This window comes from Solanum stenotomum, chromosome 5, assembly GCF_019186545.1.
Source record: "Solanum stenotomum isolate F172 chromosome 5, ASM1918654v1, whole genome shotgun sequence".
Lineage (NCBI taxonomy): Eukaryota > Viridiplantae > Streptophyta > Magnoliopsida > Solanales > Solanaceae > Solanum > Solanum stenotomum.
The window spans coordinates 7,439,400-7,453,784 of record NC_064286.1 but is presented as its reverse complement, the minus strand read 5'-3'; the positions used below and the strand labels follow the sequence as shown (position 1 = coordinate 7,453,784).

General features: G+C 33.6%; 2 protein-coding genes across 2 annotated transcripts in view; one reads left to right on the top strand and one right to left on the bottom strand.

Moving 5' to 3' along the window:
- The window catches only part of LOC125864550 (uncharacterized), a 58,304-nt gene extending 56,860 nt beyond the window's left edge, over positions 1–1,444 (top strand). The window contains exon 17 of the mRNA XM_049544566.1: positions 920–1,444. The gene's annotated coding sequence lies outside the window, so the exon portion shown is untranslated. The remainder of the gene's footprint in view (positions 1–919) is intronic.
- A 572-nt stretch (positions 1,445–2,016) lies between these two features.
- LOC125864554 (phenylalanine ammonia-lyase-like) lies at positions 2,017–5,047 on the bottom strand. Its single transcript, XM_049544571.1, has 2 exons — positions 4,645–5,047; positions 2,017–3,943 (listed from the first exon to the last, which is right to left on the bottom strand). The coding sequence occupies exons 1-2, from the start codon at positions 5,022–5,024 to the stop codon at positions 2,194–2,196; spliced, it is 2,130 nt and encodes a 709-aa protein (XP_049400528.1). The 5' UTR covers positions 5,025–5,047; the 3' UTR covers positions 2,017–2,193.
- Positions 5,048–14,385: the final 9,338 nt, after the last annotated feature.

Sequence of the window (14,385 nt, the reverse complement as noted above, 5' to 3'; positions counted from 1 at the left end):
TTGGGCCACTGGAGATGACTGTAGGTATGCATTCCTAATGATTCATCTCTTGATTATAACTATGGTATCTACAGTTGCATATGCTTTAAAAGAAAGCACTTCAATCAATCTGTTAGTGGAGCCGAGCATTTTAGAACTTCTATTGTTAGCAGTGGACAAAATGTTCAAATATAAAGCTATAGTCTCATATTTCTCCTTTTTCTCTGTTCTGATTCTGTCTATCCACAGAGCCTGAACCTGTCTAGTCTTTTGATACAACTTTGGGATATAAATGTGAAATATAATTAGGATAAATAACATCTCAAGCTCTGTTACTTTCGGATTCTATTAACTTTAAACATTTCCTGTCTCTCGGATACTTTGTCTAGTTTTATAAATGATGTCTATAGTGTGTGCTTTTCTCCAGATGTTGTTGGGAGGACTATTAGCGGATCTGGAGAATCATTACCAAACAGACCAAAGTAGTGTCCCAGCAGTTACTGCATCCATCTCAGAACCTGTCAACTCCGAGCAACGAGCTGCTGATCCTCAAATATACTCTGAGAATTTTCCAATGGCTGCCATTCCATCTCTGAATGCTGAATTGCCTAGAGTTGAAGAGTTAGCGGTAGTTCGACGGACAAGTGCAAGGGCCACCTTGCAAACAACATCCTCTGCTGATCTGCCAACAAGTGGTTCACGTCCGACTCCAACACCAAACTATCAGTCCGTCATCCTTACACCAAGTCAACTCTCGATCCAAACTTCGAGGTATGCAGCGAGGCCTGGAGCAGGCTGTGAACAACGGAGACCAGCTCCACATCTGCTACATTTTAGACCGCTGCCAACAATGAATTCTTTGAATTCCTGCCTGTTGTAGCGCTTAGACCACACTTTTAGTCACCTGGTGGAAATACCAACAACTTAGTCCACAATGAAGGTGATGAAACTTCTCATTCGATAACCAAACAGGATCGGTTTTCCAATGAATGGTGCACTGCCAGCAGGAATTTGCTTCAATATCCAGGGCATCATATATTAGGTGTGGCTCGGGTTGATAGCGAACTCTCATCTTTGGTGTGATCTTCATTTGGTGTCTCTCTCTGTCCCCGCTGACACTGTCTAAGATCTCTATAGTGGTGAATTACAATACCAGCCTTAGCTTGGCTCAGTAAGCTAAATTTGGTCACTTTGCTCTATGTGAAGTGCTAGTATTAGGGGTTTTTGCTGGTCTCTAAAATGGCGAGTTACAGATGAGGCTTATCAAATTTCTAGGAATTCTAGGCACAGAATATAGTACTAGTATACAAGTAATGTTTCCTTTCACCCATTTATTTTGCAAATTTTGGCTTCATACCTATTGAATATTTGATCTAACAGGTATGAAATTGTCTATTATTTTTTTACAGTTTTTTTGAAGATATGCTGTCAGGGAAAACAGTAGCTTTGTTGAAACAATGCCTTATTTCTTATATGTCGATATAAGCGCCAGCTTCATGGTCTTTTATGCCATTGACTATATCACGATTGAGCACGAAAAAATCTTATTCACACTCGATGTTTACAACCAGTTGAAAGTATCTTAATTCCATGTGAGGAAAACCTGATATTTGTTACAGGTTCAGATGTCAACCAATAAACATTCAGATTTTGGTACCCATTGCCATTTTTTTTTTCCTAACTGTTCATTATTTTTGTTTAATTTCTTGTGCTAAAATGAAATTACGTGAGTATAGAAGGTTGTGGTAGGGTTGGCAACAAGCATTGTCAATTTATAATAAATCTTCCTAATACAAAATGATGATGATATGAGTGGAACTTGGAAAAATAATGATTCATATAGCTGATATTGACTTGTTTGGGACTGAAGCGTGGTTGTTGTGTTACAGGAAACTCAACCTATGTGAGCGCTCGCATTGCTGGTATCAAGCAGTAGGTTGGCAACCATTGTAATACTTGTAAATTGATTGATGAATCCTCCTAACACAAAATGGAGATGACATGAGTTGAACTTTAATGGAGAAATGAAGATTCATATAACCGACCCAACTTATTTGAAACTGAAACATATTTATTGTTGTCTAGTGTTAAATGAGATGTCTAAACAACCTGAAACAAACATATGCAAGAAAAAAACAAAGCCAAATCCAAATACAAGATATCATTTTCACCATTACTTCCAAAAAGAAGGTCCATTTTTTTTCAAGCAAACACCTAACAGATTGGAAGAGGAGCACCATTCCAGCTCTTGAGACACTCCAACAATGGATCAATGATTTGTCCATTGCACAATGCTGTGAACACCTTGTCAACATCTTCGCCGGGCGATCGGACTCCTTCTCCTGTCAACAATTCTGTTCCAAGTTCTTTCCTCACAAACCTGTACAATGGATATGATCTGCATTCTGTGATCCTGTTAGGAACTGAAGGGTTGCCACTTTCAAGAACAACTCTTGCATTCTCAACTTCATTAGGCAACACAACCTTTAATTCGTCCTCGAAAGCTCCAATCTTTTGGAAGATTGAGTTGTTCACATTCTTCTCACTTTCACCATTCTTCATTGCATAATCAACAAGGACTTGTCTCAGCTTCTGCATCAAAGGGTAGTTGGAACTGCAAGGATCATCAGCATAGGCAAACAAGTATTCCCTGTCCACGACTAGAAGCAATTCCTTTTCACAGAATCTTGCTGGATGAAGCTCACCATTAGCATCCATTGTCAAAGTTCTCTTAGCTACTTGACTAACTGTGTCCTTAACTGCATTCTTCAAGTTCTCCTCTAAATGCCTCAAGTCTATAGATTGGCAAAGTGCCACTACATAGGTTGATGACATTAGCTTCAAGATATCGACAACCTCAGCTGTTTTCCTAGCTGAGATTAAGCCCAAGGAATTCACATCCTGGTTGTGTTGCTCAGCACTTTGGACATGGTTAGTCACTGGATTTGCCAAGAACTGAAGTTCTGAGCAGTAAGAAGCCATCGCGATTTCAGCTCCCTTGAAACCATAGTCCAAGCTTGGATCCCTTCCTCCTGTGAGATTAGATGGCAACCCATTGTTGTAATAGTCGTTGACAAGTTCCGAGAACTGAGCAAACATCAATTTCCCAATTGATGCAAGGGCCAACCTTGTATTATCCATAGAGACACCAACAGGGGTGCCTTGGAAGTTACCACCATGCAATGCCTTGTTTCTTGAAACATCGATCAATGGATTGTCGTTCACTGAGTTAATCTCCCTCTCAATCATCTTAGTTGCAGCGCGAATGACTTCAATTTGAGGACCAAGCCATTGTGGAGATGTTCGGAGAGCATAACGATCTTGCTTTGGTTTTTGAAGAGGATCCATTTCATGAAGCTTTTGAGCTGCCTTCACATAAGAGCTACCATCCAAAATGTGTTCCATAATAGCAGCAGCCTCAATTTGACCAGGATGATACTTCAACTTGTGTGTCAAATGGTCAGTGAATTCAGGCTTCCCATTCATCACTTCAGCGAAAATCGCTGACAAAACTTCAGACATTACAACAAGAATATTGGACTCAAACAGGACAATTGATGCCATACCAGAACCAACTGCTGTGCTATTTGTTATTGCAAATCCTTCCTTAGGCAGGAACTCGAAAAATCCACCACTAATACCAGCAACGCGGAATGCTTCTTCAGCATTAAGGATCTCACCATTGGGTCCAACAGCCTTGGAATTAGGCCTACCAATGAGCAAACCAGCAATGTAGGATAGAGGGACAAGATCACCCGAGGCAGTGAGCGTGCCACGGAGGGGCAAACACGGGGTGATGTTGCTATTGATCAACTTTGTAATTGCTTCCAAGATTTCAAATCTAATGCCAGAGTAGCCTTGAAGCAGAGTGTTGATCCTAACAAGCATAGCAGCCCTTGTTGCTGAATGTGGCAATGTATGAGAAGTTTCTGTTCCATTGCCAAATACTCCAGCATTCAAGAACCTGTAAAATCAGTGTCATCAAGATTAGATTTTGAACTGAATTCTACTAACTATATACAAAATATAACAAGTGTCATCAATAGAGCATATGTCGATACTTCGAGGAAGAGCACCCTAATATTTGGATCAAACTATTGACAGCAGAAACATTTTTAGACTAAACTACTAACTCAAGTTATTTTTTTGTTCAATTCGCATAGTTTAAAGGCGTTTTTTATGCTTCGTAAGTCAGACATGTTATATCGAGAGTGTAAAATAATCTTTGTAAGGACAAATGAGAGTTATAGTGAATAATTAATTATTGTAATAGCTATTGACTCAAAATTACTATATTATTTTTATATATGCTTTGATCATTTTTGCTTCTCTATATAGAGATTAAGATTTTTAACTTTTATACTCCATCACGAAAATATAATTTTATTTTTATGTTATTAGATCATATGAAAAATAATTATAAAGTATGCACTGATAACAACACAAAAAATAAGATAATCGACATAACACAGAGAGTTATAGAAATTTTTACCCTATTAGATCACACGAAGAATAACTAAAACTCAACAAGTACCGTCATGATCATCAATGATCCAAAAACACAAGGTAGTCGACAAGCTATTTCAAAAAATATAAAAGAAAATTATTTACCCTAACAGTATATATATCAAAAAAGTTAGATGAAAATTAAGTTGTTTAATTTACCTAATAAGTTCCTTTTGAAGGCCACCTCCATTTTTGGTTCTTCTTTTAGAATTAGCACCAAAACCAGTAGTAATACCACAAATATCTCTTCCTTTACTGACACTATCCATAATCCAATCACTACTAGCTTTCACACAAGCCCTTGAACTTTCAGAAAGTTCCACTTTGACCCCACTAGTTTTGTTATTAGCATTTGCAATGGATGCAACTTGTCCAATAGTCAAATTCTCACCCTCAAGTTTCACAATTGGCTTCCTAAATTCATACACCATCTTTTTCACTTCATCCAAATGACTCCCTCTTAAAGATTCAGCAGCCATTTCCCAATTTAATGGATCATGAGCATTGACATGTACATTTTGTGCAATTGATGAGGCCATTGGATCAAGAAAATGGCTAGAATTGTAATTGAAAAACTTAAGAGAAAAATGGAATTTACTTATAACAAAAAAAATGTTTTGATTTTTTTTCTTTTTTTGGTTGTGATAGAAGGCAAGTGTGGTGAGTATAAATAGAGGAACAAATGTTGGTACGTAAAGATTAAAAGTGGTGAATTTTCAGTGTAATTAACGGCTGAGATTTGATGATAACGTGATTAATTCATGCAACATTGGATTAATTTATTTTTTATTGAAAAAGAGAAGATTTTGGTGGGGTTGGTGGATTTAGGATAGTCTTTGGAGTTGCCTTGGGTTGTTGGGAGAAAAAACTAGGGGTAATTTTACACTTTTCCTCTTGATATTGATTGATGAAATAAATGAAGGATTATCCAAGAAATTTAATTAGTGTTTTAAAAGGTAATTTTGGGACTCATCTAGGGTGAGGTATTGACAAAACGCTTCGAGGTTTACGTGTGGGGATTAGTTATGTGAGGCTTATGCCTTTAAGTGTCGACGGTAAACCTCTAAACATGCTTAATGTCTAGTGCTCGCCTAAGAGTTCCTATATAAATTATGAGTCAAATTCCTTAATTAACATTGTTGATCCTCATATATAATTCTTTGATAAATTAATGATGCTTAATAATTTTTCATCGATAGAAATAACAAAATTGAGAGTAACTTGAATAATAAGTTATATTCTACATTTTTAGCATATAACATACATTTCAATTATATTCTACATTTTTAGCAATTAAATATTACTCTTTTTGCCATGGTTTCATCTGTATAATATTTTGTTTTAGTTTCTTAGTCATACACGATGAAAATTTCTCTTTAATTTGGATAAACTAATCTGCCATAATTTTTTTTTAAAAAGAACGTGTCAAAGTTAATTTTGTGATCCACTATCAATGAGTTGGTGAGTCAAATAAGGAGTTTTGATGCACTATTTCTATTGGTCCAATTTAATTAAATATGAATGATATGTTCCACTCAGATACCTTTCAAAATATCGAGGTGCCTAATTTGGATGAAATTGTTACCCATTCCAGGCCTCTGGTTTTTGAGATAAAGTATTCATACAAACATATGTTTTTTATGTCTTCATAAATTTGTTTATTTTTTACTTGACACCTATTAAAAAAAAAAAATAGTGACTTTATCACTTTATCTTTATTATATTATGATAAGTTCTAACGACTTTAAATGTTTTCGGAAAAGAATTGAAGAATTTAAAGGGTCAGATTTCATATTGATTTTCTTTCAAGTGCTAATATGAAATATTTGTATATATTTATATCCAGTAAACACTACAACAAAAATAATTTTTAGCAACAATAAATAGAAACATTAATAAAGAGTGCTAAAGTATTTACTTGCATTAGTTAAGTGTCATTAGATCCAATCTCACTAAAGGTTTTAGGGACATATACAAAGAGTGCTAATTGCCGCTAAAAAAATACATATTTAGCAGCAATTGAGCTATTGTCGTTAATTAATTGCTGCTAAAGATCATTTTTTATGTAGTGAGAGGTGGTATAATAAAATCTCATTATGATTAAATTTGCTAGTCTATAATCATCAGCGGTGATAATATATATATTTAAAAGGTTTGAGAGTTAATCTCATTGTATTTTGAGTTATTATGTCATTAATTAAGGATAATACGATGGATTCAAGTCCTAATGCATTATAGACTATAGTTATGATATAATGATGATTTAGACAAAATAATATACTTTTGATGAAAAGTCATGCTCGGCCCATTGATTTGTTCCATTCCACGAGGAGAATAGAGTAGCGTCTAATAAGTCTGAAATAAGACAAGCGGTTGAATGTAGGAAAAATTACATAATATGACAATTATGTGATATGAATTTACTATACATAAGTATAGTCTAAATAATTACAATTTGTAGCTACCGTTAGAATTTTATAACAAATTTATGTCTTCTCTCCTTCTCTTGCTCGTATCTCTCGTCTCTCTCACTCGCCTGATCGCTCATTTTCTCTCTGCCCTCTCTCGTTCTCTCTACAATTGGCAGAACACAATTGTAATATATATATGTATTATTTATATAAATACAAATAGACATGATACTGAAGCATGGGTCTCGCAACTGTGCATTTCAAGGAGCAAATGGTCAAGTTGAAAGTGTTGAAGGTCATGAATAAGTCGGGAGTGAAGATCGATTATGCTTAGTAAGATTGGCATAAAAAGCAATAAAGTAACCATCCCAATTTCACAATAGAAACATTCATCTATTATATAATCACTAAACTTAAAATGCAAAAGTGGAACTAACAAAGAAATTGCAGAACAACAATGGACTAGTTAAACAAGGAAACTATTGAAGATAACTAAAATGGGAGATGAGAAACTTAGGGCCCGTTTGGTCATGCGATATGGTATCATGATATGATATCATAATATGAAATTATGAGATGAAATTGAAGTTTTGTTTGGATATGCGATATGGAATTTTTGTGTTGTATATTTTCTCATAAACATGAGAATCTCATAAGTTGTAAAACTGTTAAAATAGCCCCAATTGTTTATTCAATCTTACCAAATAAACAAAAATTTATAAAGCCACATAATAAATTATTACAAAACTATTTGTTCTCCACTTAAGTAACTATTTCATCTAACTTTAATTCAATAAAAAAAAATTGAACAGAAATTGTAGTGTACCAATCTTTAATATAATCCTCCCACATAGTAAGGACAATTTCCTCATGTTAAACTTGCATTTCTCGATCATGTGACCAAGAAGACGAACCAACATTGTTACTTTGAGCCATTTGTTGGTCAATATCATCCGCAACTATATTTTCATGCTCATAGATCATAAATATTTCATCAGTCCTTTGGTATTCACGCAAATAATTATGTAACACTGCATAAACTATGACAATTTTCATACCATACCATACCAGGCCTAGATGTATGTTGTTGTGTTCGACATAACAACCTATGTTCTCGTCTGACTTGTTCGATATGTTCAAATGCTGCAACGTAGAAAATAACATCCTCAATCTCGCTATCAGACTCACTAGCACTACTTGATATGCTCATATCAATTTGATTTGCTATGCTGTTCAAATAGATATAATTATAAGTTGTTATAAATACAAAACGGTAGAAGTAATAAATTAGATGTTGGAGTAAATGAAGAGAACAAATTTATTACTCAACAATCGGTTGGTGTGAGTTAAAGTGACTATATGTTGGTGAGAATAATAAATTTTATGTCGGTTAGAATAATAAATTTTAAAAAGTAATGATATGATTATAAAATTTATTTACATATGAAATAAATGGTTAGTAGATATAAATGTGGGGTTGTTTTAACAAAATATAAACTTGTGGATCAATTTTTGTATTAAAAATATCTCAAATCATGATATGGAATTCTCAAATCATGATATGGAATTCTCATATCATGGTTTTTGGAGAATATGGAATCACATCTCATGATATGGAATCAGCGTAAAATCGCATGCCCAACCGTTGATTCCATCTCACGATTCCATATCGTGATATGGTATCGCATGGCCAAACGCCTACTAAGACTCAAAGAAAGTGGATGAGAGGATTGTTCTCCTACCCACTACTCAACCCAGATTCCAAATTAACCTCACCCTATTGTTTGTTCTCAGCCCAATAATTCTTGTCGGCCTAATAATAACTTGTATGACATTAGTACCTACATTGGGCTGGACTTGGTTCATAACAATGTCATTCATAACCTCTCTAAGAATGAACCATATTAGTCTAATACAAATACATACGGCAACAAATGAATACAAATACAAATGGTATATTTCAATGATACAATACAAATAATAACTTTTTCAAGATAACAGATGATAACGGATACAAATATAAATACAAACATATAAGACAACAAATACAAATACAAACACACAATGTAAAACATAAATACAAATACACAAAGCAACACATGAATATAAATACAATACGTCGTCTCACTCCTCCCTCTCCCGATCTCGCTCGTCTAATTTTTATATAATTTAATTTATTGATTCAAATCAATTATATTCTTGATGCAATAAATACAACATGTATTCAAGCTCTCTCTAGCTCCTCCCTCTCTCTTTCAAATTCCCGTTCGCTTCTCGTCTTCCTCTTTCAGTCTCGCTCACATCTCTCCTCCTTTTAACATGTAGTTATGAATCATTATTAAGTAAACTATAGTTATAAATCTCTAATTAAGCTCAAACTGCGTTCTTTTTTTTAAAGTTCCCCTTGAATGTATAAATATGGGCATGGAAAGACAAACTATAGTAGTCATCATTGTAGAAGCTATAAAAAAAAATGAAAAAAATATGGTTCTTAAAGTGATCTTCAAATGTGAAGGTAATTTTTGCCATCAATCGAAACTGAAGGTCATTGTGATGTGATTGTCATGCTACCTAGTTGATAAATATAATTATATAAACCTCCATCAAATTAAAAGAAAGAAAAATAAAGCCATTTTTGACCTTTCAAAGTAATGTCGAGGTGAGTCATATAAATTTGATAAATGTTAAAAATTTATGAAGCACATAACATATGACTAGAGTCCATTTTGTTGAAAAGAATATGTCTTGTGATAAATAGCGTAAATGCTCGACCCAAGAGATAATGAAAATTATGAATATCGAACCTTACCTCTATGAGCATGCATGTCAAATTATTTTGATCATTAATAGTCATTGATCACGTGGTGTAGCAAGTCATTAAAATAGCTATAACCAAATTCATCTATCAATCATAATAAGGAGAATAACGTATCAATTCAATATCCTCAACTATTAAAAGAGTTAGCTTTAAGTGCTCCAACAAAGAAAAAAGACTAATCAGTTTAGATTTAAAATGAAATCTCTGAGCAACAATAAACTCACTAGAGAGTCCTAAACAATGAAGAAAAATAATTTATGAGGACACAGAGTCAGAATCTTGTTCGTTAGAATTTCAACGTTATGGGTTCGGATGAATTTTAGAATGTTAATAATTGGATTTTAATTTTCAAATATAAAATATGTACATATTTAATGATTTTCTTAACTTAGATATACTTTTTGAACAAAAACTATTGAATTAAGCGAGCGAGTCCATATATGATACCTCAAAAGCAGATCTCTCATTGAATAAATTTTCTAGATTTAACATAATGATTAATATAAACTATTTTACATATCAAGACTCTATGATTGCAAAAATATTTAAGACGCTGTTGACACCCGATTTTGACCCTCCCTGATAGGGATTAATTCTTGAGCTTTTCAATTTTCAAACGATTTAGAATAATTAGTTTTATAAAATTCAAATATTTCTCGAGGTTACTCTAAGCAATTCTAGTCGATTTTATAGTATTTTGTAATTATATGTGTAATTAGTGTTTCTTAAATATTCGAAAATCGTCCAAAAAAAAAAAGGACTTTAATTTTAGTAAGTACTTTATCAAATTAGTTTAGTTTAAATTATGGTTATAACTTCGATTTACTCAGTTTATATTAAATTAACTATTTTATTTTGTTAAGATTAAGAAGCTCATAAATTAATTATACTAATTCGTCTTATTTTGTTGTTAGCCGAATTCACCGATCTAATTCAATTCGGCTAAAATTTCAACTTGAATTGGTTACAATTGTAATCTAATAGTATTTGGTAATTGCAAAATATAATCGATTCCCACCTTAGCCTCCAATTCTTTTAAGACCCAAACTTGGACCATCATTTCGGTCCAAAACGCTTTCAGCAGCCCACCTCTTTTCTCTCCAATAACCCAACTATTAATTCTTTTCTCCTGATCCCAGACCCATCCCTTTAACACCTCCTCTGGCCCAGCCCACTAATTACCCATTCTATTTCCATTTTCTAATTACAACAACCCAACACTTAACTTAATTTCCACAACCGACAACACACAACATAATACCAAATCAACCCCTGCACTGTTCTTCTTCTCCAGCAACAAGCAGCAGCGAGAAACAGTACAGCAGTCCAACGTACACTGCATTTTTTTTGTCTTCTTATTCACGTCCCTCTCAATCCGTACATCACGCGTTTCTCCCCTTTCCTCTTTCGGAATGGGTTGAAATCTCAATAAAAGGATGTTTATCCCAAATGGTGCAAGAAATTCATGATTTTGAATTTCAAATGTACCTTACTCCTAGACGATTTTTCATCCGTTTCCCCCCAATTTTTACCCTAGGGATCATTCTATAAAGGTGACCCTTATTCACTGTTGAGGGGGGGGGATTTTTTCTTTGAAGTTGGGAAACTTTGGTGTTAGAAAAATAGTTAGAGAAATTTGACTCCATTTAAGAAAAAACACACACAAATACATAGGTTCGGAGGAATTGCATCTTGGTGGAAAAAGATCGTTTCTACTCAGCTCGTCTGTCCTAGTTCCTGCTCGAAACAAGGTAATGCTCCTCCCCGATAACACTCTCTTTCTCCTTTCCACTTTGATGTGTGATGTTGAAGAACCTCTATTCTGGGGCTGGTTTGTTACTGTGCATCTTTGAGTTTGTAGTGCTTATGTGACACATATGTTTAGATGATTCCATGAGTTAGTTAGTGTCAACTTAAGTCTTTTGTCGTTCTGTAGCTAAAGTTGGCGTTTCTCCGCCACTCTATTCGAATTTGTTTCATGGCTTTTTCTTTTGAATCTACTGTTGGATATGGTCATAAATCTGTGATAAACTTTAATTTTTGATGTCACATTCCTCATTCTTCCTTCTCGAGTCGGATGAATGAATCAATATGTCAAGATTCGAGTTATTGTTCGTTTTAAGTCCTTTGGTTGTGTGTTCTGATCATATTCATTGGCGTATATGCTTTGCCGATTTGAAATTCGTACTCTCATGTGTCTCTTTGGAATTTGATCTGGATGCTGCCTTATGTGTGTGTGAGAGTTTGGTGAATATAGCTCGTAGGTGACCGATTGGTCAAGTTTCATATTTATCTGAGTTGAAGGTTTTCCATGTTATAGTGGTGTCCTGTTCCCATATGTATTTACTAAGCACGAGTTATTTTTCTTTTCATTTCTTTGGATAGCTTGTGTTGACCGAATTTTTATCTCAGAGAGATTATGACCTTAAGGTTTGAGTTTTAATTCATCCTCGTTCAGATTTAAACATATGTCTCGATGTAAAACTTGTATTGAAACCTACTGTATTGTTCTATTATTTATGCCTGTCCTTTTTCTTCACTTGAAATTCTGAAAAATGCCAAGAATCCATCTCTTATTCATGTCTAAAATTTCTGCAAACATTAGTTTATTTTGTTAACCTCGTACACTAATTTGTTCATATCCAAAATACTTAAGTCTATCCCCTTAATACATATGCATGTTGCTGCCTTTTCTTAGTGGTATGAAACGATGATTTTGTATTTTGTCATTTTGTGGATTGCCATATGTTAGGAGGGAAACTTATTTTTGAAGGTGGTGGTCTACTTTACTGTAAACTAGTATTAGTCTTACTCTTTGCTTCTTGAATTTAGTTCTTTCGGCATCCGTATAAGACATTCCATATTGCATTTTAGACTTAATAATATCAACTTCAATAGTCTTCCCCATTTTAATTGATAATTGCCTCCTTGTCATTATCTTTGCCTAGGTGATTATGTCACAGGTCACTCCATTTGACCACTTTTAGTTTAATTGTTTATTTATTATCATCTTTGTGTTTGATCTTTTCACGTGAGGTTGGTTCAATTCCAAGTAAAGGTTCTCCTTAAGTGTCACATACATTCTTTAGCTTATTTTGTATAATATTGGCAGCGTGAACTATTCACATATGTATACTGCTTCTTTTTTACGTGTTTTGACTTTATCATATAAGTTTGAGTATGCTTCCTTTCTAATTTTCATCTTGTTTTGTTCTTTTCTATGTATGAACCGGCTTCTCCCGAGTCTATTTTGGACTCCATCCCTACATATTCGAGTTGATTTTCCATCGAGTCAACCCCCTTTCAAGCTAAAGAATTGACGAACAGGTCCCAAAGTTGAAAGAAGCAACAGATCGAGAAATTGAAAATTTGGGCCAAAGGCCCATTCTTAATTCAAAGAATTGTATTTTGGGCCTAAGCCCACTTATTAGCTATTTTATGTTAGTTTAGGATAGGTACAAAGGACTCAAATGGGCCAAAGGCCCAAACTGAAAATGGGCCCGAATACTGGTCCAGGCGGACAGTAACCAAATTTGGGCCCAACTCTCTTTTCCTCATTTCTTTGTTGTGTTTGATTACCCGTTATTAGCTGCTATTAATCTTAAGATTCTAAAAATTCAACTCCCCAAAAGATAACCATTTTGAATCAACTATTTAAAATTAAGCAAACATTTTTCTACTAGACTTTTTCAAGAAAATTTGCAAAATGTTGTACTCAAATAATATTTTTAATATCCACTTTCTCCTTTAAGATCTTTTAAAGTATTAAACTGTTTACTCCTTAATTAATTTAAGTATGCATGCTTTATTTTAAAATATTTTAGCCAAATAAATTAATTATCGGATAACCGCATTAGCGGATATTCTAGGTGCCTTAAAAACCTTCCTAGAATATTAATAGGAACCTCGAACCCCCTTAATAGTTTTCAATAGATTTACTGTTTTGGTCTTTTGAAAATAATAGTTTTCTTGATTTTTCTTAAAAATTAAGTGGCGACTCTCAACCAGTCAAAAATATATTTTCCAAATAAAACAGATGCAAATATGGAAGTAAATAACTATTGTTAGGACATTACTTTAATTAATTAGATCTCAATCATTAATTCTAAACTATGATATGTGTCTCCAATCCAAGCTAAAACTTGGGGAAAATGGAGAGAAGAGAAATGCAGAAGAACCGGATGCATTGTGTTAAGTATATTTTGCAGAAAATAGGGATAGTTAGGTGATATTCTAGTCTTAAATGAAACAAAAGTGACATTCCTAGATAATTTGTTAAATATGAGTGATTGTTCAAGGAATTTACTCCTAATTTCTAGTAGTGGAAGAAATTATAGAATTTTTCATGGATTCTTATGTAACTGTATAGGTAATAAAAAGTTTTATCAATAAAAATGATTGTATGTAATGTATCAATATTGTATATATAATATATAAAAAATGTATAACTATGTATCAAAGATGCATATATATTCATATATGTTGCTTATACAACATTTACATACACATATTGATATTGAGTTTTTATGTTTGTACGAACAAGAATCTAAGTATGAGGTGGTGATGTTCGGACAAAAATGCATATATTAAGCGATTATTTTTCTCATATTTAATATTTTTAATCCTCTTTTGAGTGTTGATTATAATACTTTGTGCTTAATTAATAAAAAG